The sequence below is a fragment of the Pogona vitticeps genome, chromosome 15 (assembly GCF_051106095.1).
Source record: "Pogona vitticeps strain Pit_001003342236 chromosome 15, PviZW2.1, whole genome shotgun sequence".
In the NCBI taxonomy this organism is placed as follows: domain Eukaryota; kingdom Metazoa; phylum Chordata; class Lepidosauria; order Squamata; family Agamidae; genus Pogona; species Pogona vitticeps.
This window is the reverse complement of record NC_135797.1, coordinates 3,138,290-3,165,575: the sequence shown is the minus strand read 5'-3', so window position 1 is coordinate 3,165,575 and position 27,286 is coordinate 3,138,290. Positions and strand designations below refer to the sequence as shown.

At 49.9% G+C, this 27,286-nt stretch overlaps 2 protein-coding genes across 4 annotated transcripts; both read left to right on the top strand.

Moving 5' to 3' along the window:
* Positions 1–268: 268 nt before the first annotated feature.
* CHTOP (chromatin target of PRMT1) lies at positions 269–9,138 on the top strand. Of its 3 annotated transcripts, none has more exons than XM_020810773.3 (6): positions 336–603; positions 1,630–1,710; positions 4,182–4,332; positions 6,289–6,475; positions 7,102–7,236; positions 7,987–9,138. In XM_020810773.3, the coding sequence occupies exons 2-6, from the start codon at positions 1,646–1,648 to the stop codon at positions 8,184–8,186; spliced, it is 738 nt and encodes a 245-aa protein (XP_020666432.2). In that variant the 5' UTR covers positions 336–603; positions 1,630–1,645; the 3' UTR covers positions 8,187–9,138. The 3 variants fall into 3 exon arrangements, with proteins under 3 accessions (XP_020666434.3, XP_020666432.2, XP_020666433.2); XM_020810774.3 differs by having other exon boundaries at positions 338–603; positions 6,292–6,475; XM_020810775.3 differs by lacking the exons at positions 7,102–7,236; positions 7,987–9,138 and having other exon boundaries at positions 269–603; positions 6,152–6,432.
* A 1,403-nt stretch (positions 9,139–10,541) lies between these two features.
* Positions 10,542–25,841, top strand: LOC110088492 (mothers against decapentaplegic homolog 4). Its single transcript, XM_078382215.1, has 13 exons — positions 10,542–12,840; positions 13,846–14,122; positions 15,468–15,722; positions 17,817–17,991; positions 18,484–18,504; positions 19,028–19,269; positions 20,066–20,194; positions 20,292–20,460; positions 21,018–21,071; positions 21,149–21,332; positions 22,279–22,447; positions 23,188–23,326; positions 24,400–25,841. Exons 3-13 carry the CDS (start codon positions 15,486–15,488, stop codon positions 24,609–24,611), a joined length of 1,731 nt encoding a protein of 576 aa, XP_078238341.1. The 5' UTR covers positions 10,542–12,840; positions 13,846–14,122; positions 15,468–15,485; the 3' UTR covers positions 24,612–25,841.
* Positions 25,842–27,286: the final 1,445 nt, after the last annotated feature.

The following is a 27,286-nucleotide window of genomic DNA, read 5'->3' as shown; positions in this document are numbered from 1 at the left end:
GGAATTTCCCCATGCCCGCCCCCAGAAGCTTAAGAGCCAATGAGATGAGGGGAAGGAATGAAGCCCCGCCCCTTCCAGCCAAGCCGGCGGACGCCTCTCCCTCGCTTTGTATTCATTCATTCAAGCGCCTGCCCCGCGTGGCCGAGAGGAAGCCCCGCCCTTTTGCTTCCTCACTGCCCAATCCCTTTCCCCCCGACGCCGCCGCGGCCAATCGCCTTCGCCCAAAGGCTCCGAGCCCGCCTCCCCGGCGGTTGAAGAGCGCCCGACGCGGCTGCCGGGCGCCCGTCTTCTCCGTCTCGCGCCTGCGCAGGAGGGAGCCGCAAGGCCCGCCGGCGCATGCGCAGCCGTCCCCGCGCGCGAGGCCAGTCAGGCGGCGCCATATTGCCGGGCTCCTTTCTGAGGAGAGAGGAAAAACCTTTTTCTCTAAACCGTCCGGGACTGGAAAGGAGCGACGAGGAGGAGGCCGCCTTCGCCGAAGGAAAAGAGACGCTGAGGGGAAAGTGGGGGCGTGTGTGGATAAAAACGAAGAAGCCGCCCGCCTTCCTTCCTCTGAGGGGAAGCCGGAGCCTCCCGTTGTCCTCAGAGCCAGCCCCGACCCGGACGGTGAGAGAAAAAACGGCCGTTGCCCCGGAGGGGGGAGGGGGAGGGGTGGAAAGGGGCGTGGCTACGGGAACCGTTGGCGGCACCCCCAAAACCACGGGCCGCGCGAGGCCTCTTCTTCCCCCCCCACCCCGGCGGCACCACGTGACCCGGCTCGGAATCTTCAGCGGGAGCCCCGGATGTTGGGGGGGGGGTTTGCATTCGAGCCCCTGCCCCGCCCCTTTCTTTTTTTGCTCCGCCCCCAAACTTTCACCCTCTTTCCCTCACTTCTGTGCCTTTTGAAAGGTTTGTTTCTCATCCTTTTTTAAAAAAAAAAGATTTATATTAGGGTAAAATGTTGCATTGCTTTAGAGTCTGTATTCTATTATATAACAGTGTGTGTGTGTGTACACACACAAAAAATACACCACCGAGATTGGCGTTATGAAAATAAATGAAATATAGTATTTATTCAGTTTGTCCATTGCCTTGTGCAAATGCACTCCTCTGTGTTTTGCCATCAACTAACTAAAGCAATATATAAATAAAAATGAGCAATAAATATAATAATTTTTGTAAAAAAAATAGTTGTATTAAGTGGTGGAAATATCAAATAAGATGCCGCACAGGGGTGTAGAGCAGCGAGGAATGGATCAGGCAGGGTTGTTGCCCACAAAAAGGATCTCTGTAAAGCAGCGTCTTCAAATATCCTTTAAAGATTGGGAGGGAGGGGACCTCAGTTGGAGCAAACCCCTGCTTTTTAACCTTCAGTTTACGTTAAGGCAGCACCACCTGGAGATTCTGTCCTGAATTTTCATGTCTATGTGTGTGTTTTAATGAGATAAATACCTTTTAAAAAGAGACGACCGGAAGAGTCTTTACAGATTCTCAGCGTGGTTCAGACTCGGACGCCACGTTGACCGAAGTGGTCCCTTACCTGGCAGGAAGGCTCTTGGAGATTTGTCCGCTCTGCCTGCCTGAGCTTCCTGGAGGTGCAGATGTGTCAAGTCTTTCCTGCTCCTTCACTTTGCCTTCTCTCTTTCTTTGCAGATTCTGGGGAGCTGAGATGGCTGCACAATCAGCGCCGAAAGTTGTGCTTAAGAGTACCACCAAGATGTCTCTCAACGAGCGGTGAGGAACGCAGCGGCCAACTTCAGCTCATAAGATTTTTTTAATTTTTAAAACTTTTTTTATTTTTTGCTTAATTGTCCCTGTGTTCCGTACCCGAGCACAACATGGCCCTTAACTTGCTTTCAGTCTGCCGAGAGGTAGAGAAGCAGAGGGCCGCCCAGGTCTGCCTTAAACCCCACGGCAAACGGTGGTACGGAAGGTTAAAAGGGCCAAAGTGTCTGTCTGAGAGTAAATGGCAAACGTTGACATGGTGGGATGTGTTTTAAGCAAACTGCGCACCCTCCTTTCTCTTCCACATGTGTTCACATTATATAGATATAAGTGACTCTGCAGTGTGGTAGCATGTGACCGCAGCTGCAGGAGTCCGGCTGGTATGTCCAAGGCGGACACACAGACTTGTGTGGTCTGGCCTGTAAGAGGCAGGCAGCTGGCAACCGTGATCAGCCCGAAGGCTCCTTGGCCACCACCTTGGACCTTGTAAGAGGCAAGTGCGTGCTCCATCTGTCCTCGGCTTCTTCCCTTCCGCATGCCTTCTTTCTCTCCTTCCTTTCCTTTTCTGTGCATTTTAAGTGTTCAACCAATGGGTGTGTTGCTCTCCTTTGCTAAGGTTTCTTCTTAGAGCTGGGAGGGTCCTTCAACTCCGCTGTTTTGCAAACCCTTTGGAACTGGACTGGAAGAGGGATGTGTAGCGGGGTGACAGTCACATACGACTCTTCTTGTCGTGTGCGCTCATGCTTTGACTTGAGAGGGCAAAGAGGCCCACTTGAGACCAGTGAAGAGTTGTGCCGGATCAGGCCTGCTGATTTACCTAGTTTATGTATCATTTCACTGGGTACAGGACAGTTTGCCGTTAAAGCAAACGTATTTGGAACATACGATTTAGCATAGCCTCGAAAACATTAAAAGGAAGCTTTTAAAAATTAAATGCCTCAGCAGTAGAAAAATATAAATCGGCCATCCAGTTAAAAGCCCCTTCCATGGCGAAGTAATGATGATATAATAATATCTTAGAACTACAGAGCAGAGAGGGACTATATGGAACCTCATGTCTAGCCTATATCGAGGAGACACAGAGTGGGACTGAACTACCAATTTCAGGCTCCACAGTCAGGTGGCAACAGCCTGCCTTGGCCACTGTTCCGTCCTCATAGTCACCAGCCAGTGACCCTCCCGGTCGAGTTTTCCTGCAGCTAGCATTGGGGTGCCTAGTCGACTGACTAGACCCCGCAGCATCAGGACGAGTGAGACATTGGTAGACGTATCCGTTGTGAATTTGTCAGCTCTGCTTCTTGAAAGCTCTCCCAAGTTGACTACCGCTTGTATGCTTTGCAGAACACTGCACTATTTTTGCAGTGACCCCTTTTTCTGCCCATAAATTCATATGCAGTAGTCATATGTTGTTTAATAGTACCATGCAGGTTTGTTGCGTTCAGTGGTATATATATTTGGGTTCCGGCGGTCAGTCTGCTCATTACGGCACAGGGCTCCTAGGCAGCGGGAGAGCCCCAGCTTTGTGTGACGATGGCCGGGGTTCTTCTCTCGGTCCTGGCAGAACAGAAGCGGCTTGCAAAAGGAGCTATTTCTGAGGTCAAAATTCAGGCTTACTGCAGGGAACTTGAACACACATTCTGTGTGCTCTTTGAATGGCCCGCTTGTGGAGTTTGGTTGCTCCATAGATCAGTAGAAAATACTTCCAGGAAAGGCTTTCCCCCCCTCTCCCTTAGCAGCCCCCATGCTCTGTTGGGGGTGTATGCATCTCTAGGGAGAGGGCTTTGGACCTGTAAAGAGGAAATGAAATGTCCTGTTTTTTTTCTTCCCCTCCCGGTAATACAGAAGCAATCTCGGAAATTTAGTCCAGGTTGTATTGAACCCTGTCAAATGTTGCTAGCTAGGGCCACGGAGCTGTCTCAGGGCTTTTTTTAACCTGGTGCAGAAATTGGAATAATGTGAAAGGCACATCGAGTACAGGCTTAGAACTGTGGAGGCTGTAAATATAACCTTCACCTTGGCTGGCTGGTTACCTAGAGGTTTGAGTAGGTGTTTTCCTGTACTGTGCTTTCCCTCTCTTGGCTGCTAGCGCTCCAGTTTAAAATTTGCATTGCTTTTTCGTCTTCGTCTGTGTGCCTCTCTTCATTTTCTGTCTCCCCCCCTGCTTCCGCCTTTGTCTGTCTTCATTTCTGTTTATTTGAAATCACAGAAGCCTGATTAAGATTCCTCCTCCTGGTTTTAATGTATTGCACTAACCCTCACCTTTTGAATGTTCTGTCCTTGCACGTTTTCCGGAAAAAAAAAATGAGGAAAATAAATAACTAAATGGCATCTAACTCGTTAACATGACATTCTGTACCACGTTGTTGCATAAAAGTTCCTGGGGTGCGGCTGTCCCTCTCTCTGGGCTGTGCAATGCCGGTTGAAAAATGCTTTTGTAATGAAACTTTTTATCTAAACACCCATTCTGTTCGACCTTGAAGCTTCACTAATATGCTGAAGAACAAACAGCCGATCCCGGTGAACATTCGGGCCACCATGCAGCAGCAGCAGCTAGCCAGCGCCCGAAACAGAAGGCTAGCCCAGCAGATGGAAAATAGGCCTTCTGTCCAGGCAGCCTTAAAACTCAAGCAGGTAAGACTCATGCGGGACCGCCGGCTCTGTGTGTGTGTGTGTGTGTGTGTGTGTGCACAAGAGAGAGAGAGACAGAGAGAGGTTTTGAGGGTAGTGCCATAATTTTATTGATTCATTTACGTCCCACAGCTTAAGAGCCAAGGCATCTCTCAAGGACTGAAAGCCAGTCGGAAGTCACCACTAGAATAGGACCAGGGAATCAGTGTGTCTCACAGAGGAACTGGCTCATTAAATCCCCCAGGGCTCTCCTTGGCCTGTCGAGTTGCTACTTGATTTTGGCAAATCCGAATCAAAAACAGAGATGGCTAGAAAGCTCAGGCTGAATTTTGAGACCCGGTTTTAGAGTGAGCCCCAAACTTAAAAGTGATGTTAGAGAGGGCAGCGGTGGGTTTCCCGAGATGCGAAGGGTGGCTGTGTTCCTCTTGAGCTGCCCCGTATTTGTCCTAGAGGGAGAGATTGCTTCCACGGTTCAGCGGCGAGCTTGCTTCTTTGGCTGCCTCTGACTTTGAAATGACAGCCTCGCATGACTCAGGGGGAAAGGTTAAATATAGCACCCCTGCCTTGGTTCCTTGGCATGTGGGGTGGGAGACCACAGGGGATTTGCTGCCTAGTTTGGGATTCTTGCCGGCTGCTTGGCAGAGTTGGAGAGTAGCCTGGCCTTCCTGGCAACGAGACACTCCTTCCCCTTACAGCCGCCCCCCCCTCTGGCTACCTCCCTTTGGGAGTTGCTCTGGCAGGGACGAACAGGCCATCGCTTTAATCCTGTCGTCGGCCGGGGAGGTTGCTTGAGAAGCCGCTCTGCCAAGGTGGCTGGCTGCTTAAGAGGAAGTATTCCAGAGAAACGTTTGGCCTGCCAGAAGCAGAAATCCGACTTTCGTTCACTTTGCTCTTGTGGATCCCTTCCTCATTTGTACGAACCCCAAAGGGTTTGGAGAGAGATAGAACACGGGGGAATAGGATTAGCTGATACTCTTCCATTCGCCTCAAGGCAACAGAACACAGAATCCCCCCCCCCCCAAACCAGCGCTGCTGAGGTGTTTGTGCCTTTAAAGCCATCCTCTTTAAAGGGACTTCACATTCTTTTAATAGCCTGGCTGCACTAAAGGGAGTGTTAACATAAAATCAAAGGACTTGGCTAACATGCATCGCCCCTTTGCACTCTGATTCTTCGGCATCTTAAAAGAAAATGTTCTCTGGTTTTTCTCATCCTTCTTAAAATGTCTTTTTGTCCCATCATGGCCAGCGTCCTTGGGCTCTTCTTTTAATTCAGTGCTGAGAGGCTGTGGCTGTGCAGGGGTTTCTGGATGACCCTCTCCTAACATCCTTCCCTGCTGCCTTCTGTTTGCAAGGGATTGTGGGAGTAATGGCTGTTCCGCCATGTCTTGGAGGTCCACAAATTACTCACCATGGCTTTAACTGGAGAAGTCTGGGATAGAAACAGACCATTGCACCCGCAGATCCAGGCCCTCTGTGTTCCCTTTCTTTCCTGACTTCACTACAATGGTGGCATTCCCTCGCTGAACTAGGATTTCATGAGCTGCTTTATTACTGCTGTAAAAGCTGGAAACCCATGTTTAATGGGGTGCAGCTGAATTACATGGCAGGGAGTATAGTCAAGCACCCATCACGCTGCTCATGTAGTAAATGCTGTTCTGTCAGTCATGTAATTATCATCTTTGTGTCCTATTGCATTTTCCAGTTCCCCAGAAATGAATGTTTTGGTTCTGCGCTGCGTTCCTCGGCCTTCCTCTGCCTTTAACAATGGATCAGATGACTCTGTGCAACTGATTTTTTATTTATTTATTTGTCTCCTTTATAGGCCGCCTTTCTCCCGAGAAGGGGGCTTCGCAAAGCAAGCTCTTCTTGCTCCTTGCAGTTTAGAGCGTAGTCCTCAGGGCCGGTTGCTTGCAGCTGGTTTGTGGGGGCCCTTCCCTGTTTAACACTCTCTTCTTCCAGAAGAGTCTGAAACAACGCCTGGGGAAGAGTAACATCCAGGCACGTTTAGGCCGCCCAGCCGGGGCGCTGGCCCGGGGAGCCTTAGGGGGCCGTGGATTGCCGATGGGTCAGAGAGGACTGCCCCGTGGAGCGATGCGTGGGGGTCGCGGCGCCAGAGCCTTGCTGCGAGGAGGAATTCCCCTGAGAGGTTAGTAAGGCCTGGACAGAGACCAGGCGGTGTAGCAGATCTTGCTGGACCTCCTTCTGAGTTGTCACCTTGGGTTAAGATTGCAGTTCTAAAACAGGCAGAGCAAGGAGGTCCCTTGACTTCTCAATTTCGTTGACCCTCGTGTCCTCCAAACGGCTTGGTGGGTCGTATTTTATACAACCGTGCCGGCTGGAAATCTGTGGGCACTCTAGGGTTGCTGCCTATAGCTCGCTGGTTGTAACAGCACATCAGAAAAATGGGTCACACCTGGTAGGAAGCGCCTTCAGCAGCACAGCTTGTGAAGGGGAGGGCTGTCGTCCCTTCCACTGGTTTGGGAACGCAAGAGACCATGGGCGCCCAGAACAACAGTATAAACTGATTTATTCTTTGCTGTATAGGATCTCTAGGCCAGCAACGCATTAGAAAAAGATCTACAAGCGGCAGAGAGTTTACCCTAATAAATGTGCGCCTCTTTTTTTAACTTTGGAGAGACAGTAGTTAAGCACCATGTGTAGGACTTTGTAACCCTCTGAAGTGGTGTCAATAGCTTCTGTGTGCTGTTTGCAATCCTTTCTTTAAGGTTCTCTGAAATAGCAGTAGATTCCTCCTTCCCCCCTCCATTACAGGACAGACCTTACTTCGGGGAGGCCGTGGCATCGCCCCTCGGATGGGCATGAGAAGAGGCCTCAGAGGACGAGGCGGGCCGGGCAGAGGTGGGATTAACAGAGGAACCATGGGGCGTGGTGGCCTCGGCGGCCGAGGTGAGTGAACGGTTAATCTCCTGCGGGTGAGGAGAAGGAATACTGAACTAGTAACCCACAGGAATCTCTTTCTCTCGCTCTGTTTTGTTTTTCTTTTCTTTCTGTTTGAAATGCATCGCTGGACGTGGGCCCCTTTTCTTGAATTGGACCTTTTCTAAAACTCCTTGGTGCCCAATTGGCTTTAGCTGTGACTGTCCGCTTGGCTGGGCCTGACAGCTTGATCCTTAGAACGATGCTGGACTGCGGTTCCCCAGCTGAGTGTTTACGTACATTTAGGTCCCCCTGAAGCATGCTACAGAGCAGGATTTTTCCGGGGATGCAGTGACACCTTTTCCGGGTACCCTGGCAGCCTCTTGAAATTAGCAGGACAATTTTCTATGGGTATCTCTCGTCAGCTAGTGGTGCCGAGACTCAAAGGCAGACGTATTTAGGATTGTGTGGGAGGCTGCTCTATCCTGCTGGTTGGAAGGATTTTGGGCACGGTACCTCCAATCAGCTGCTTGCGCCAGCTCTGCCCACATCAGACCCACAGGCCAGCTGTACCAGTTCTTGTGTTCACTTCCTGGTGCCTTGCAGCTCCCGCCATCCTCACCCTGCAGGCTGGCCGACCAGTGCCTAGTGGCAGACAATTGGGGGGGGGGGGAAATATTTGGATCAGCAAAGACGGGTTTTGAATCCCATTCCGAGAGAGGGGGAGTAGATCCGGTTTGCAGCATCTAATGGTCTCCTTGTTCCCCTCTGTGTGGCCAGGTCGGGGCATGGCAGGCCGGGGAAGAGGCGGCTTTGGCCGAGGAAGAGGGCGAGGCCGAGGCCGAGGTGCCACTCGCCCGGCGCTGACTAAAGAGCAGCTCGACAACCAGCTGGATGCGTACATGTCGAAAACGAAAGGCCACCTGGATGCGGAGCTGGATGCTTACATGGCCCAGACGGATCCGGAAACCAATGACTGATGCCAGAGATGCTTTCCTGAGGCAGAGGGCGGGTGTGCGCGGGTGTGTGTCCTCTCCCCTCTCCCCCCCTTTTCTGGAAGCCGAGGCCGACAGCAGCTGACAATTCTGGGATGACCCACAGACTGGGCACGGTGGGACAGGGCAGAAGATGTCACTCTAATGTGTTCTTTTTCCATTTTGATACTCTTGTGTTGTATGAAACTTTGGGGAGGGTTTTTTATATATACATAAACAGACACACACACACATACGCCTATTTCTCAAATGACTTTGAAAATGAATGTGACTGACAGACCCTATGGATGGCATGGGTTTTATGGGTGGCTCACAAGCGCTGAACCCTCCAGAACGCTCTTCATTTCTCTTCAGCGGGAAGATGCAGCGCACGAAACACACACACACACACCCGCCTCCAGTCCAGCCGAGGCTTGCTGTAAATAGTAGGTCTGGTGCTTCTCGTGAGCCCTGACGTCTGGCAGCTACCGCTGCTGCTATAATTGCATTTTGGGTCGGCTCCCGAACCCACCCACGACTTATTGATCTGCCTGAGCATAATGGTATGGATTCTTTCAGGATCGTGAATACGTCTTCGTTGAGTCTTCTCCCTGTGAACCAAAGGGGGCTCGAATTTGCCCACCCTGAGGTGGCTGAAAACAGTTGTGATTGTCATTTAATCTTTTTTTCCTCTCTCTCACTCGTTCACGCTCTTGTTGCCAGCCTGCTGGTTGAGGTTTTTTTAAGGAAGCGTTTGCCTTGTCTGTTACTCTTGTTTCTTGTGAGCGCTAGTGTTCTGCTCCAGTTTCCAACGCCATCTTGTATTTTTTTTCCAGTTTATTGTAAGAAACAATTGCAGGGAAAGGAAAAAAAATGTGTGTGTGTTTCCTTTTATTGTGGAAAGCTGGCACTGAAAGACATGATTGTGTGATACAAATACATGCCTACTAACATTTCAGATTTTGGAAGCCTTCTCGTTTTTCAAACAGCCTTCAGCTCACCTGGCTGTTTCAGCCGGTAAACCTTCAGCATTAGCAAGTATGTTTAAGGCTCTCTCCAACTTTACCCCGATCCTCCTCCTTTTTGCACCTTCTTCTAAGACCTGAACACCAACCAGAACGATCTTTCAGACCTATGCTCTCTTTTTCTGGTGACAATGCAAATTAGTCTCACTCAAATCCTTGACTAGCAAGAGTTTAACAGGTCTTGCAGAAATGTTGCTTGGTTAAGTGGTTCCTCAGCCACCTTGTGATGCCACAGCCTCCTCGTTTAACACATCTTTCTTTGAAATAACCCTGAAGTGACTGAGATTTCTCTGGTCTGGTGATCTAGCAGGTAACCTCCCTGGTAGACAGTGGGAATGCTGTAGACATAATATATCTTGCCTTCAGCAGATCCTTTGACGCCCCACCCCCCCCAACAATATTTTGATTAGCAAGCTAAGTGTGTACTGGACAGAACAATTATCAGGTGGATGGAAACACTGTTGGTTACAGAATTTTCCTTGTCGATGGCTCCTCCTCAAACTGGAAGGAGGTGACAAACATCAAAATGTGAACCTTTTGGTGTCTCCCAAGCAGCAGACTTAATAAAATTCTTAAATCCCCCAGTGACCGCTTTGAGCGTGGTCACTTTTTAAATTCATTATGGCTCAGAAGCAGGAGTGGCTTGAGGTACTTAAAGACTCAAGCCCGCTGCATCTTAACGCTATTTGTTAACTTTATCAGAGGCGTATGCCAGATTGCTCCTCTTTTTTCCATACAGGCCACTATTGGCAGAGAGAGGCTACAGTGGGGGGGGGGAATCTTTTTGGGTGCCTCTGGGTGTACCTACCAGGAACCGAGAGCGGCCGAGTGGAATGAGCACAGATATTTAAAGGTAAGTGCCGATAATTTGCACTGGGTGAAATGCACTATGGTTTCAGGTGGGGAATTGCGTGGGGGTGCCACCCCGGCAGTGGCAGTTTAGGGTTGCCCACTTCCCTTAGAATTCCCCGTTGGTTTTAACTATTGCTCCTTCATCGGTAGGCGTAATTCCTGAAAGTGAAGCCCACCTAAGGTGCAGAGGGGTGCTTGGATGTGGGTGTCGGGCAGGGAGTGAATCCCGCCCCCCGGGTTGGAAGAGGGAAGACTACTAAAGTATTAAATAGGTATTTGGCTTAGCTTCGTGACACATCCTATAAGCAACGTACTTGTAACTGGAGAATTCCTCGCTGGGAAATAAAAGGAGGAAATGAGTCAAAATCTGTTTACTGTGTCATCTGCTCCCAAAAATCACTTTGGGTGTTGAAAACTATTGTAATGGTGAATCGGAGCTGGTCTGTGTTCAAACATGAGACAAGATTGGTTGCCTGTCTACCTATTTCTCCGTAAGAAAGGTGCGTTGAAACCTGTCACGCCGAAAGCCACATTTTAATATTGAAATAGCAAATAGGATCAGGCAAAGCTGGCTCAAATCAGTAATGGTGTGTGCTTAATGGGATTATGTCTTCCAATGTTTGTTAATGGAAACGTGGGCGCACCTAGGTGTTTTTGATGTTCGGAGGCACCGTGGAGGTTGAATCTGTGAAAATCTGAACAGACCATTGTCCAGATTGGTGCCTTTTAGATGTGTGGGATTATAATGCCCAGCATCCCCACCCTGCTGGCCAGTGGGACCTGTAGTATCACAACAGGAGGGATGGGAAAGAAAGGCCACGAGGAACCAGGCACCCCCTTCGGCCTCGTATCCAGAGAATTCCCCTTCTGCCTGTTTATCCGGTTATGGATAGAAACGAGAGCTAGATCTTGCCTTCTGTGCATGCTCAGAGGCACTCTGCTACTTCCATCCATTGCTGATCCGAATCTCTGCTTTGCATCTGGAGACCCTTCCCAAGACTTAGGGGGTCCCTTCCTCTTTCATTGAGAGGTCATGCCCCTCTTTGACAGGTCCAGGGCCTCTATTGGCCAGAATCTTAAGGGAGGCCTGTGCTGGTGCTTCTCATTGGCCGTTTTCCCGGTGCACTCTTAACGCACCTCAGAGGATGTCTTGCATTTGCTGTAGCAAGCAAGTTAACAAAGGCAGACAGCTTTAATTATTGCAGTATTAGGGAGGAAATTAGGGTTGCCCAGCCTGAGGGTCCAAGCGGTGCCCGAGGCGGAGGGGTGAGTACATGGCTCCCTTCAGGAGGAGTCTGGCTCCTTACCAAAATTAAAATTAAGTAAGATCTGGGCGGAAGCAGGCATTTCCATATTTCTACATCGAAACCTGACGAAGTTTTGGTGGCGTCAAAAGTTTTTGAGTTGGCACCAGCTTTCGAGCTTGACTGCATCCCACGACAACAGTCTTAAGGGATGCTACAAGACTCTTGGTTGGTGACAGGCTTTAAGGCGACACAAGACTCCTGGTCAGTTTTGCTGGAGCCCCATCGGGAAATTGATCTGCACCAAGAAAGAAAAAATATTCCCCACATCACTAAAATCCAGAGATAAAGGGGGAGAAAATCCACTGCAAACTAGTCTGTGTATACACTACAGGTCCCATAATCCCCTGACCAACAGAGAGGAGACAGCTGCCTCTACACTTCCTCAAATGAAGCTCTGGGCACAATCAGTTGCAGCCGTTTTCTCTGTCCGGCCCCGAGTGGATCTCCCCGCAACATAATCTTGTTGGAGGGGGTCTAGCCAAGCAGAATATCCAAAATACTAAAAGCAACGCTAGACCCTGAATCAACTCGAAATATATTAATGATCCCACATTCCCTGGTGAAGTTTCAGGTTCTCCATCTCTCACAACCCTTAATCCTGGGGAAACTCATCCAGGTTCTGAGCCCTGCAAGTTGAAAGCTAGCATGTCAGGAAAAGGCCTAGTGGGAACGCTTTTCTTCCTTGACATGCTAGCTTTTTAAATGCAGGGAGTTTAAAGATATAAGACCAAACATGGTAACTGCGGTGATGACAGAAGGACCTACATTTATATGCCGCCCATCTATGTCTAGATGGGCAGCATATTAATTAATTAATTAAATACTTTCAAGTAAACATTTGGTCAGGAGGGAAGACCTTGAGCTCTCCCAGGTATTTATGTCTATACCTACACCACCAAGTTTTCCTTTTTAGAATTTCTTTATTCTATTCCCATCTCACGTTCCCATCAGTGAGCTAACCTTGGCATACATAGCTCCCCTCCTCCCACTTCTATCATCACCCTAACACCCCTGCAAAGTAGGATCAGGCCGAGAGGGGATTTGAACCCAGGCCTCCCGAGTCCTCTGCTATGACCCTGCCATTTCTGAGACCTCGTACATTTCGGTGCCTTCTAAGGGCTAGGATGAGGAGGGTCATCATCGTTCTATCTACCTGCCTATTGAATTATTTTTTATTTGTTTATTTGATCAGCACAAAGGAAGGTGACAGGATCGCTCTGGAGTCCATCTGTGTGTCTGTGCATCCTTTTTGGAGAACACGGGGAAGGGATCCTGCGCTCGGCCGGTGTCCCAGGTTTGCCTGAAATCTAAGCCTCTTTTCCCACCCACCCCATCGCTGTTGTTTTGTCTGCTGAGTCGCCAAGGATTTTCCCAGCGCGCCGCCGCCAGGCCTGGCCTCCCCGTCTCGCCAGTCTCTGAGTCAGCGAGGGGCCGGGCAGACGGGTTTTGAGCGCCGCAGAACAATAACAGGGAGAGGTAGGTGAAGGGAAGAGAGTTTGGGCTCTCCCCGGCTGCTACGGCCATTGGCTTTGCCGCCGGGGAGGGGTGGCCCCGGAATGGGGGAGGCCCTCCAGAGGTGGGCAGGACTACAGAGCCCATCAGCTCGAGCCGTCCAGCCACATCTGGACGGAAGGGCTGCATCTTTTCCTTCCCTGGCCTTAGCAGCTCATCTGGATCTCTTTTTTTGAAGTCTCTGTCCCAAAGCAAGCCGCTTTGAGGGACTACAGATCCCATTTTTCTGGGCTTTGTAGTCCAAGGAAGTTCTTTCTCCGTGTTCCGAGCGGAAAGGATGCCTCCCGGTCTGAATCCAAGATTGGGGTTCCCCTGCAATGCGTATGCGGGGGACCCCCCTCCGAATTGGATAGGCTTCTTAAGAAGGCAGCTGTGTTGGTCCCGAGAAGACTTCGCCTGTTGGATTTCTGCACGAGTCTTCAGTGGCTGCTCACCAAAGCCGTTCCAACTTCCGTTGTTTTGCTTTGCTTTGCCATGTTTTTAAACTTGGGGGCAAACAATCTTTTTAAGATAGGCTTCCAGCTCTTTCGACTTGTTCCGAAAGGTGCTTCTTTTCTGACATCTGGTGGGAACAGGGTGTGGGATCGAAACACGGTTACCTGAACAGAAATAAAATACATTTTTGGGGTGAAGGAAGTGGGGGGGGGGGAAGAAACCCGGCTTGGGAGCCTCTGAATCGGTTTCTGTTCTTGAGCTGGGGGGGGGGAAGACTCCAAAATTGAAGGATGTAGAGGGAAGGGACCCGAGAGGAGAAAGAGTAAGAACTTCTGGCAGAGAGGCCTAGTGGGTAGAGACTGTCCTAAAGGGGCCAGAAAGAAAGGCTGGGCTCGTTCCTTCCTGGTGGAAAAAATTGGGAGGTGGGAAGATTTTATCGCGGCTCAGAGCCTTGCCTTTAAGAGCCCTTGTTTTTCTTTTTCCTTCTGCCACCCCACCCCAAACCCCGTCCACCCACCCACCTACCCTCCCCAGGCGATGCGGTTGAGAGCATAATTCTCCGGCATCGGCAGCAGCAGGACTGTCTGGGACGGTTGTGTTTAGTCTGGGAAGCCCCTGCCTCCCCTTTCCTCCTCCTCCTCCTCCTCCTCCTTTCCCGTTGTCCAAGGAAGCTTCAGAGGCAGGAGGGGGAAAGCCCCAGATATGCCTTGAGGAGGGAGAGCGTGTGTATGCCCGGCCGGCCCTGACGGAGAGCATGCCTGCCGCCCCTCGTGACCCCCTGCGCACCCCAAAGAGGGAAGGCCGGTAGCAGGTGAGTAGACAGCCAGGTGGGTTTGGATTCTGGACCCGCTCTTTTTTGGGGGGATCTCCCCCCAGCCTGCTTTCTCTCTCCCCCCCCCTTGCAGGACTCTGCACGCGGGCAGAGTTTCTAATGATGCTCCAGATCTTGGCCCTCTCTGGTTTGTAACTTTCTTTTCCTGCCTTGTCCCACGCGGTTCGGAGGGGCGAACGTCCTCTCTAAGGCCTGCTCGCGATGCCTGTGGGGTTTGCTGAAAGGACCTTCCCTTGTGCTTTCCAACCGCTAGGCTCTATTGCCTTCGCAGACTCTACTTTTTGACTTTTCACCAAATATGACCGAGTTACGTTATGAGCGTAACTTAATAGGAAAACCTCTTTTTCTTTTTCTTTGGCGCTGTAATCCAACTTTTGTGGGTTGTTTTTCACCATTTTGTGATGGCAGCGTGGCCGAATGGGTGGAGGACGTTTTCACATTGTGACTCAGCTATTGAATGAAAGGTGTCCCCACCACCACCACCCCAAAATATAATAGCAAAATAAGTAGTTTTCTGTTTCAAAACAGGAAGGCAAATTGTTACCTTTAAAAGACTGAAGCTATAATGTTTGGGTTTAGGAATGGTAACTATAATGATAATAATAATATCAGCTGGAAGGGACCCTGGCGATCGAATCCAGTGCCTGTCAATGAGACACAGTGGGGAATTGAACTGCCAACCTTTGGCTCCTAAGCCAGCTATCCAGCAGTTCCATGATTAATCTTTAAAATTCCAACTTGATGGAAGGACGAGGTGGGTAGTAACAATCCTTCTTAGGTTGTGCCTTTCCTTGAATCTGAATGCAGGCCTATTTAGGTCGGACCCAGTGAAATCAAGGGTCAAAATCCTATCGTGTAGCTACGCCTGCAGAAGGCCAAAGAGGGTATCTCTTGAGTGGCTTCTTGCTGGTAATCAATGAATCTCAGCTTGGATTCCCAGGTGCGTGTCAGCGCTGGGTTGGCATGAAAATCCACGCCAACGAGAAGCTGCTATGAGGTTAGCGCTATTTGACTTCAGGTATAACTACCCAACAGGATTTTCAGCACTGATTTCTGGGAGCCCATTTTAAACAATCCTGTCTAAACAGGGAATGTGCATCCAATGGGACTTAAGTTAGACTTCACTTACTCTCTTGAAGATTAGGAGTTTGATCTTGGCGGTATCGATGAACAGTGGCTCCACGTGGCTTCTTTGGTGGCTGACAGATTTAGACGAGCCGTTATACGGAGGTGTGTCTCCTTTTTGGGGACGGTGGCGGCAAAGATAGACAACCCTCTCTGCTTATATTTTTCCTCCCCCACCCACCCACCCCTTCTTTCCCAGGGAAGCGTTGCCCTCGCCATGTCCCTGAACCAGCCCAGCAGTAGCGACGCCTGCTTGAGCATCGTCCACAGCCTGCTGTGCCACCGCCAGGGCGGCGAGAACGAGTCCTTCGCCAAGCGGGCCATCGAGAGCTTGGTCAAGAAGCTGAAGGAGAAGAAGGACGAGCTGGACTCCCTCATCACGGCCATCACCACCAACGGCGCCCACCCCACCAAGTGCGTCACCATCCAGCGGACGCTAGACGGCCGCCTGCAGGTGAGTGGAGGGGGTCTGGGGTGGGCAGCTTGAAAAAGGGGTGTAGCGCTCAAATACCAGCATAGCTTCCACTGAAAGCTCTTGCTTGACCGTAGCTAGACTTTAAGGGGATTAAGGTAGGGTTTTTGGGCGCAGTCAGACAAATCCGAAGAATTCTGTGAGATCTGGAAGACGGCGCCTCTGAAACCTTGGTTATCCCCTTAAATTTGGTTCTGGGGTGGTGAGCCTCGGATAGAATCTTGTGGGACCCAGAGGTTGCGCTCCTTCGACTCTGGTGAGCCTCACAAAAGCTGAGAAAAGCAGAAGCGGTTGTGAAGTCTCCTTCTGTGTGACCCAGAAGCCGACACCTCTCTTAAGCTTGCCTTCTGCTTCTCTCTGCATGAGGAGAGAGTCAAACTCCCCCCCTTTTTTTGTTGTGAATCGCCAAATCCTTTTTGGATCCTCTTCCTGGCATTATCCTTCCCTCTCTCTGGAACTCCGAGGGGGTTATTTATCCTGGGAAACAGACCTTCCGCTTGAATCTGAAGTGATGCGCTGGTTTGCTTTTAAGTCCATGTGGGACCGAGGGTTGAGAGACTCCGGATTCCTGCCCACCCTCGGCTTCTCCGACACCCTCCCTTCGTGGGCAGCCAAGGCAGGCGTGTGTGGGTTGGGTTGGTGGTGGCTTTTGTGTATGTGTGTGTGTGTGTTTTGCCGCTGTGGGATTAAGGCACAGATCAGCCAGAGAGACAGAAGAGCTGAATCTTTCTGAACACTTAGAGGAGATCCAGGGAAGAAACATCCTCTGGGTACGTGTCTCTGTCTGTCTTCTCATCTGTTGTTGTTTTTCCCCCTTCCTATATCCCTTCCCTGCTTCTGTAGACAGGGGGAGGGTTTGAGGGGGGGGGAGGCTCTTGGTTTTTCGGGTCAAGCCCGGGAAGGCATTAACCCCTTTTAATCACTCCCCAACGCTGATCACTCATTTATCCTCCGCGCCCAGCCGCCACCGAGATGAGTCACTGTCTGGTTCTCCAGCCTGTCGGAGAGGAGAGAAGGAGGCGTGTGTGTGTGTGTGTGTGTGTGAGAGAGAGACTCTTAGTTATGTCTGGATTCAGCCTCAGCCAAAAGCCTTAAGGGGAAGAACCACAAACCCCTGTCTCCTTTCCCCCCCTCCTTCTTCTCCTACCCAGAGAAGGTGAACATGGTTACCTTGCCTTGCATGGAAGGAGGCTGATGTATTTCAGCCCTTGTTGCAGGGTCTGGCTGGCTTTTGGCATCCATCCCACACAATTGGCAGCGTGCGGGTGTCCAGCGGCAGAGAGGTGCATTTGTCTGTGTGTGTGTGTTTGTGTAGGGTCTCGTCCTGCCGGAGAAAGCTCGAGAGCAGGCTGGCTTGAGGGATCCCTCGGGGTCCCTTCCAGATCTGCAGATCCAAGATTCGGATTAAGGGAACATGGGGTAGAGGATGCTCTGTAGGGATCTCCTCTTCCTCCTTGTCTTGGTAAAGCTGGCTGGGTTGCTCAGGGGTGGAGGTCTCTGGTGGCAGAGCCGGAGAGGCTGGGAGTTCGAATTCCCCATGCTGTACGTCCAGGGAGAAGGGCCAGCCTGGGTAGCCTTGGGCCAGCTGCGCCGTCCCGTGGGGGTCCCCAGAGAAAAAAAAGGCAAGGGTAAACCACTTCCGTGTATTCTCTACCTGGAAAATCCTACAAAGGGTCATCGCAATCCTGAATGGCACAGGATCATTTAGTATTGTCTTGATATTTATTGGTTTCTTTGTTTTAAAAAAATTATTCCTCGTTGCACGGCATGAGGTCGGTCCTGATTTAGGGCAACCCCTTTCTACATTTTGCTAGGTAGAGAACGCTCAGAAGGGTTTTACTGTTCCCGTTTCCTGGGGTGCCCTGGGACCGTGCCCCTTGCCCAAGGCTACCCAGGCTGGCTGTTCTGGTAGGAGCCGAATTCTTCGGCCTCTGGCTTCGCAGCCGGAGATCTAAACCACAGAGCTACCCAGCCGGTTACAGTGCCAACAACCCTCCCTGTATCGCAGGGTCTCCAGGCAGCTCACGGGCACGTATATAACCGGGGGGCATCCGCTCTGTTGTGTTTTCTCGGAAGGTGGCCGGGCGCAAGGGTTTCCCCCACGTGATTTACGCCCGCCTCTGGCGCTGGCCGGATTTGCACAAGAACGAACTCAAGCACGTCAAGTTCTGCCAGTTCGCCTTCGACCTGAAATACGACAGCGTGTGCGTCAACCCTTACCACTACGAGCGGGTGGTGTCTCCGGCCATCGGTAAGCGGCCAAGAAGGGGTGGGTGGGTGGGACAGAAGCCGAGAACCGGGCCTCATGTGGTTGAGGTGGGGGACTTGCCAGGCCACGGATCATTTGGGCCGACTCTTCCTAATCTTTTTACCGTTCCATCTTCCCCCTGGGAATTTCCGTGGCCCAGAGGGGAATTCGAACTCGGGTCTCCTGAGTCCCGTGTCTGCCGCTCTCCACCATACTGGGAGTCATCGATCCTTCGGACTTAACTTTTTCCAGGCCTCAGCTTTGGGCGCTCACATCTTGATGTGAAGGCTTTGTGGAAGGGAACGTTTGCCGGCCGGCTGGCCGGCCTCAGGCAGCCAGGTCTTTTGGGGTGGCACTGGACCCACCATGATCTGGGCTTTGTGAGAAAAAAAATTATGAATGGGGAGGGTGAAAGCCAAGCGGGAAGAAGCAGGAATGAATTCTCCCGGAATTCCTAACCACTCTCTCTTTTTCTCTCTCTCTCTTCCGTGACAGGGCTAAATATCCAGAACACAGGTGAGTGACGCCACATTGACAGAAGACCCCAAAGTTTTGGGAAAAGTTACTTTTGGGGACTAATCCTTCCAGAACCCCTCAGCACCTATTATATGGGGTTGAGTAGGGGGGGGAATTCTGGCAGCCGAAGTCATTCTCCTCCCTGCTTTGGATGATACGGCAATGGAGCTTCTGGCAGCAAGTGAAGTATACCTTTAAAATACGAAAATGACCAGAAATGACCGGCGCCGTTGATCCAGACGTCCTTACGGGCTTCTCAAAGCCAATTGTGTGGGATAAGGGAGACTAGGCTATAAAAGCAAGAATGAGTGAATTCTTGATTAGAATTAGATGGTTCTGGAGTTGGAAGGGGGCACCAAATTTCATTTAGCTCAACCCCCCCGAAGACCAAAAGGGCACCATCCTCTGCCCTTCATTAAGGGGGCCCATGGGAAGCCCTTTTGAGAATCGTGACTTGGGATCAGAAGGTTCAGTAGGTTTTCTAAGCTTTGTGAGTTGCTGTATTTTTTTTGGCTCCCTCCAGCCCCTCCCACTCGGCTGGTGAAGGAAGAATTCGTCCCGGACTGCATTCAGATGGAAATGGCAGCGCCGCCACCGGAGCGTCCGGGCCCTGGGATTAAAAGCGCTCGCACTCAGGCTGAGCATTTCCGGCCTCTATCACCCCTTCAGCTCCCAGAACCGGCCCGTTCCTCTGGGAGCATCTATACTTCCCTGCCTTTATCTCCCCCAGGTAAGAACGTTGGGGACCCCACATTATTTAGGAAAGCGAGGAATTAACATTGAGAGAGAGAGAGAAGAATTAAAAAGAGCCGATCTTTTTACAAAACTTGGTGGCAGTTGAATTGACAGGGAACGAATTTCCACAGGCTACCAAAAATGCAAAATATATTTCTAAGAATATCTAAGGGAACCAAAGCCTGTACGAGGAGACCATAGGAAACTTCATATTTAGAAATATGTATTTCTAGGAATTATATTTGAATATTTTCAGACCCAGGTTAAGTGAATCAGTGGATACTGATCCCGCAGATACAGGGTTCCTAAAGTCTGTCCTTATATCTTTGTCCCCTTCATCGTACATTCCTCTACATGTAAAATCCAGTTAAGATTTCTCTTTTTGGGGAAGTGGGAGAGAAAAGGAGAATGTAAACAGAAGCTAAAATAATGAGCATCTTTCCATTCTGCTCCCAGGTTGTTGGGTTTTTTGCCTGATTATTTGAGAGTTGCTTTCCAAAGCTTCTCCACCGCAAAAATGGTGTCAAAAGAAATGAAAGACTCGTAGGCCTATGTGGTAGATGTGAAGGAACGATGTTCTGCCTTCCATTTTTCAGTTCCTACCATCTGTTCCATTACGGTGCAATTGACTGAGGTTTTTGGATAGCCTTCAAGGGTCGACCCACGTTAAGCAGAGTACAGTAGTCCAGCAGGGTGTGGTCACTGGGTCCCTGAGATCAGGACAGACTCCCCTGGTGGTTCCTTTCCAAGGAGCGATGGGCGTAAGGACACAATTGGGGTGCCGTGCGAGAACACGAATCTCCCCCATCCCTTTTTTCACCCCCAGGTCCTCCCACTGGTCCTTTGCTTCCTCTCGTGCACGGCGAGGGCCTGCTTAGGATCTCCAGCCCCCCACAGCCACCGGCTCCTCTGGGGCCTCAGCAAAATGGCAGCATCCCCAAATTATCCTATCCGAGTAAGTATCATGGAGGAATCTGGGGGTGGTGGTGGGGTCAATAGGGCAGATAATGTCCAACTTGACCCTTGTTTTTATCCATTTCTTCCTTTTCAAGATTCAGCAGCAGTCAATTGGACGGGGAACGGCGGCGCCCCCCAGTTTGGCGCCGGAGGGAGGCGTCCGCCGTGCACCCCACCCCCCCCTCCCCAGTCCTCCGCCACCGCCACCACCGCAGAATGGACGGAGTCACCCGCCGCCTCCTGTCCACCACTCCAACCATTACTGTAAGTCCCCAAGAAGAAGAATCAAAAACGGGAACGGACGGGACAGGGTGGGAAGAGGATCGATGAAAGGGGTGAAGAGGGTGGGAGGAGGCCCACTAGCCAGCATAGTCACTGGGGCGTTCTTTGAGTTGCCGTCCAAAAAAGAGTCCCTTTTCTAATTTTGGAATTGTATGCAAGGATGCCTGTTTCGGATCCAGGAGGAACTATCCCACCCACCCTTTTCACACATCAGAAGCTTAGCATCATTCTTTCGAGAGGATGGGTAGACAGAAGAAAGAGATCCTCCCTTGTGGAATGTGGAATTAGCTTGCGGGACTCCCTGCCACAAGATGCTTGTAACAGATCCCTGACCGGGTCTATGAAGTCTTACCTTCTTAAATGTTGGGGGGAGGGGAGGCTGATGGTAGAGTTGGAGTGAGTGAATAGCCCCTCCAGTTGTTTCTCAACTCCAGTTCCCATGTTCCCTCATCACTGGTGGGGATGATGGGAGTTGCAGGCCAAGAACATATGCAGGTGCTCCCCCGACATAGCTTCTTATTTTTAATCTTTCTTTTTAGGGTCAACACACCACAACAATGCCCCCTATCAGCAGCCGGTCTCTAGCCATCCAGGTGAGCAAAGTACCACCCCCCTCAGTTTCCTTCCATTTCCAGAACAGCCCGGATTTTGAACTCTTGGCTCTCTGCAGGTCCCGAGTTCTGGTGTTCCATTGCTTACTTTGAGATGGACGTCCAAGTGGGGGAGATTTTCAAGGTCCCCGCCAACTGCTCCGTGGTCACTGTGGACGGCTATGTGGACCCTTCCGGAGGGGACCGGTTCTGCCTGGGGCAGCTCTCGAACGTCCATCGCACTGACGCCAGTGAGCGTGCCAGGTCAGGATGATTATTTGTTATTTAAACTAGTAGGGTGCCACAGGCTCATGGTCATGAACAGCAATAACTCCTGGAAACTCACGATTAGGCAGCCATTTGAAATAGGATACCGTATTTTTCCACGTATAAGACTATACTTATGTCTAAAATCTTTAGACTTAAAATTGAGGGTCGTCTTATACACGGAAGTAAGCTGAGGAGAGAAAAAAACAAGTGGATGGCGAAAGCAGGGATCAAAGTGATCCTGCAGGGCTTTGATCCCTGCTTTCCCCTCCACTTGCTAAGCCTTAGCAAAAGTAAAGCAGGGATCAATGCGCTGCAGGATGGCTTTGATCCTTGCTTTCCCCTCTGCTTACTAAGTCCCATGGGGCTTAGCAAGTGTAGGGGGAAAGGATCAAAACAATCCCATGGCTGTATAAGGGGGAAAGGGATCAAAGCCATCATGCAGTAGTGGGATTGCTTTGATCCCTTTCCCCCTCCTTTTGCTTAGCACGAAGGGAGAAGCATGCATCAAAGCGATCCAGCAGCGCTTTGATCCCTTTCCCCCTACACTTGCTAAGCCCCACTTAGATTTCTTAATTTTGGGTTAGAAAAGTGGGGGGGGGGGCGTCTTATACATGGGGGCGTCTTGTATACGGAAAATACGGTACTTATCGTTTCAGGAATTCCATTTAGGGATAGAGCAGGGGGAAAAAAGCCCTAGACTTAGTTACAGAAACCCCGAAATACACGGTATGGTGCTTAGAATGCCTGAAACCTGTTCTTTTTCTTCTCTTGCTCTATTTTAAATTCGAATTTAGTTACCTCTGTGGGGCAGAGAGATTTTCTTCCTTTGCTTTTCCATTTTTTTTTCTTTGCATGCCTGTGGGTTGGCGAGCATCCTTCAGCTACTAGCTATGCTGGCTCGGAGCTCAGTCCCTCTAATAAGCCCCGGTTCTGCCCGCAGACTCCACATTGGGAAAGGGGTCCAGCTGCAGTGTCGTGGCGAAGGGGACGTCTGGATGCGGTGCCTGAGCGATCACGCCGTCTTCGTGCAGAGCTACTACCTCGACCGGGAGGCTGGACGGGCCCCGGGAGATGCTGTGCATAAGATCTACCCGGGTGCTTACATCAAGGTGAGAGGAGTGGGGGATTTTTTTGAGGGTGTGTGAGGGGAATGCTGTTGACTCAGGCGGAAGACTTTTAGGGGCGGCCGCAAGCTGTTGGAGGAAAGAAAGCTGTGCTTTTGAATCCTTGACGCCAGCCTGCGGCCTTCAGGGGTGGCAGTCCTGTTTTCCAAGACTAATCTGCCAGCCCAGTAAAATATTTTTTTTGCGCATGGAAAGGGAGAGCTGTCTTCTCTTGGGCCTCAGGCGGCAGAGAGACTGGGGACGGCCTTCCTGAGTGACTCACCCTGTCCTGAATCAGTGCTATCATCTCTGAGACTGCTATGTTCCAGCAGAAGCTGAAACAGGTCTGCTCCATGGAAGAGCGCTGGAAGACATGAGCCAAGCTCTACCAGCAGACTGGTCAAAGAGGTGCTTCAGGTTCTGTGGCGCTACAGAAACCTGCACAACCTGTTTGGCCGGAGACATCAGCAGAAGAAAGAAAAGGGGGGGGATCCAGAGGATGGGCCTCCAAAGCCTTGATTATTTGTGGGTGTTTTTTCCCCGCATGAAGTGACCATGTCGATTATATTGGTTTGAAGAAACCACTCACAGGAATGTACAAAGTTATGCTCAAGGCTGGGAAAAAAAAAGAAAAGAAACTCATTTATTCCTGCCTGGGAAATATTTTCTGGGAACCCAGGTAGGAGTAATCAGTATAGGTTGGAGACAAGCGGTTCTTCCTCTCTTCTCTCTTAACCCCCATCCAGGTGTTCGATCTGCGTCAGTGCCACCGGCAAATGCACCAGCAAGCGGCTACGGCTCAGGCGGCAGCCGCTGCGCAGGCGGCAGCCGTATCCGGCAACATCCCTGGGCCTGGCTCTGTGGGAGGCATTGCTCCGGCTGTTGGTACGTATCAAGGAAGGGAGAGGAATGGCAGAAAAGTAGAAAGTGCTCTAGTTGTAGCCGGATCATCCGAAGAAATGTCAGCCGTATGTTGCAGAGTTTTGAATTTTGGGTTAAATACTTTTCACCGTTCGGCAGAAGTGCAGGGATTCACAGAGCAGAATGGCTTCAAGTACTCCAGAGTAGTCCACCCCTTTTCTTATTAACTGGTGCTTGCAGTCTCAACAATTCACTCTTCAGAATTTTTTTGGTAAGAGAAAGAATAAAAGGTTTCACTACTTACAGTTGAAGAGATTGAACAGCACGCTGAGAAACATGACTGCTTTCAACAGCCGCCTAGAGTGGACTTATAGTCCAGATAGGCGGGATATAAATCAAATAAATAAATAAATAAATAAATAAACAAACGGTTTTCAACCAACTGACTGCTTCCAACAGGCAACAGGAAGGGAAAAAGCTTAAGGCGGGGCTTTCTTTGAATTCGGAGGCGGGGAAGGAACGAATCGTTAGTACTGGATAGATTGACAGTCACCCCGGCCCAAAATGTCCCTCTCAGCCAAATCTACTCAAGGTGGAATGCGAGGTTGTAATAGCTCCAACACCATATGCCCTGCCGTGCAGTTGATTCTACAGGATCAAGGACGAAAACTGCCAAAAATCAATCAGAAATCCCATGGAAATGTATCAGATACAAGACATGACTAAGTAAAATCAAGATTCCAACTTGGAAAAAAAAACCCATAGTGCCTTATGTGAGACTAGGTTCCGACCTGACAGTTTACACTTGTGTAAAGGGAAACGGTCTAAGTCACAATGGTATATCAGCATTCAATTGCAAAGTGCTGGTTGTGTTCCTGGACACCGTTTTGATGGCAGCCAGCACCTCATTACCCTCCAGAAACAATTAATTGTCTGCTTCTCAGGTCTTTTCCAAACCTATAGGTTTCCTAAACGGTGTGGGCTTTGAGGCTGAGGACAGCCATTCAAACGGGGGAATGTGTGTGGTTCGGATTAAAATCCGGAGCGGCCTCCAGTCATTGAGCTCTCCCTCATTCTGCCCTTTATATCTTGTCCAGGCCTCTCTGCGGCGGCTGGCATCGGCGTGGATGACCTCCGGCGGCTTTGTATCCTGAGACTGAGCTTTGTGAAGGGCTGGGGGCCGGATTATCCTCGCCAGAGTATCAAGCACACCCCTTGCTGGATTGAGGTCCACTTGCACCGGGCCCTCCAGCTGCTGGACGAGGTGCTCCACACCATGCCGCTGGCCGATCCGGCTCCCGTCCACTAGATCGGGAGAAGAGGGCAGGTCTCCGAAGCCCGCCGGCTTCAGGATTGTGGGGGTGGAGAACCAAAACCCCCTTTCCTGATGCTCTCACTGGGAGCAAGATGGTGGAATTCATCCTGGACTCCTGTCCTTTGGAGAAAGCGGTGCCTCACCTTAATTCCATGCCTCTGAACACCAGCCTTTAAAGGAGAATTAAATGCGGACTTCCTTTGCTCCTCGAGCGCCAGTGATCCACCTGCAGAGAATCCAAACAGCTGAGATATTTCCACTGATTCAGCCCTCATCCGAGAGCTCTCGTCTTAAACCATCACCTTAGATTTATTCTCAAATTTTAAATTCCACATCAAGAGAAGAAGGGTTATGGTTAATCAATGAGCCAGCTTGCTTATTTGGTTCGAAACACCTTACCTGGACTTTTTTCCTCCTTTCCTTTTCTTTTAAAAAAGATGCACTTAGGGAATTTTATAAGGAGTACAAGTGCTTAAAAAAGAGTGTCAGACCTGCAAAAGCGGCCGATGCTTTCTTTTCTTCAAGAAAAAGTGTCCATTTGCTGCCCCACAAAGAGGGGATGTGCGGTTCAGGATTCTGCCCTCTCTAAGATGTGTCAGAAATGTTTTTAGAAAAGTGGGGCAGCTATTTGCTGAAACGGATCAACTCGATTATGGGATCCTGAATTTCTGCAAATGCTTCTGAAAACAAAGACCTTGATTCAGGAATGATGGTGTTACTCGTGTGCAAAGGTATATGGGTAGACGGCTCTTACTCGAGATCATGGGTTTCAAATGGCCTCCTTGGGATTTTAGCCAGCTCAAGAACCAAATAATTGAAAATACCAAAAAAATAAAAATAAAAATGCGGAAATGATAAATAACATTTTAAACTAAAAGTGCTTCAGAGAGTTCCAGAAACCTCATTTGAAGCATTTCCAAAATTTTAATGGGACTCTGTCGCTGTTTCTTGTAATGTCAGCTTGGTTTAAGTGTGGTTAAGTATGGTTAAGTGGGAAATGTTTAGAAATCTTTCCCCTGCTGATCGCTCGAGACGGAGCAGCCACCAAAGACTCAGGAACACGTGCCATTTTTCTCCCCGGTAAATTGAGAATCTGCCCTAATTCAAGTATGGGATGCTGAAAGTACACTAACAGGAATGGCACAGTTTTGCTCACCCTGTCTATCGCTGGGCCTTAACTTTAACACTGAAGTTCCTTTATAAATGAGCACTTCTTAATTTAAACTTCTGTCTCTTGTCTTTTTTCCCCTCTTTATTTTTGAAATAATCCTTATTTAAAGGAGAAATTGTTTTGTTTTATATGTCCTGAGAAGGCAGGGGTATGAAAGGTGTTGATTTCTGAACTCGAAGGAGTGCCAGGCTTTTGAAAATCTTGGTCGTCGTCTGTTAATATGTGTTGATTTTTGGGTGCCAAGAAATGTCTGGGGGTCTTGCATAATGGGAGGAACAACAGGTAATGAGCACAGAATCCTATGTCCAGATTTTGTTGTTTTAAGAACAAGTTTCTACTCCTTAAGGTCAAGGGTGGAAAGGTATATGTCTATACGCGAATTTAAGAAATCAGAAAAGCTGGAGAACACAGTGTGTAAAAACCATAGAAAGAGAAAGGCGATAACTTCTCACGCAGAAGGTTTGGGGTTTGACCTCTACTACTGCTGATCACGGAGGTGGTCATTTAAGAAATTTATATATGTATTACGTATTATATTTATATAATAGTATATGTAGTGTTACAGTATAATGTTTTTGTTTAGTCGTTAAATTGTGTCTGACTCTTCGTGACCCCATGGACCAGAGCACGCCAGGCCCTCCTATCTTCCACTGCCTCCCGGAGCTGGGTCAAAGTCACGTTGGTCGCTTCGGTGACCCTGTCCAGCCATCTCGCCCTCTGTCGTCCCCTTCTCCTCTTGCCTTCACACTTTCCTTACATCAGGGTCTATTCCAGGGAATCTTAGATGGCCAAAGTACTGGAGCCTCAGCTTCAGGATCTGTCCTTCCAGGGAGCACTCAGGGTTGATTTCCTTTAGAATAGATAGGTTTGTTCTCTTTGCAGTCCAGGGGACTCTCAAGAGACTCCTCCAGCACCACAATTCAAAAGCATCCATTCTTCGGCGGTCAGCCTTCTTTAGGGTCCTGCTCTCACTTCCATATATCGCTACTAGAAAAACCATAGCTTTGACGATCCGGACTTTTGTCAGCAAGGTGATGTCTCTGCTTTTTAAGATGCTGTCAAGGTTTGTCATCGCTTTCCTCCCAAGAAGCAGGTGTCTTTTAATTTCGTGGCTGCTGTCACCCTCTGCAGTGATCATGGAGGCCAAGAAGGTAAAATCTGTCACTGCCTGATACAGTATATTATGGTATATAAATTATAACATGCGCATTATATACAAATGTTATATACAGCATATCTAATATGACTCCCTCTGTGTGTGCGTGTCTCGCTTTTATTACATTATGGGCTTCAGCCCAGGCTTTTAACAGCAGACGCTTGTGAGGCTCAGGACTACATTTCCCACCGGCCTGGGTGCCAAAGCCTTCATCCCCCATAATCCCTTTGGGCACCGCGTGAGGCCTTTTTTTTTGCCCCCGCCCTCTCCTTAGAGAAATCTCGCGAGACTTCGCCTCGGGGGCTGCCTTTCCTCGCCCCCTTTCTTCCCGCGAGCCTTCGC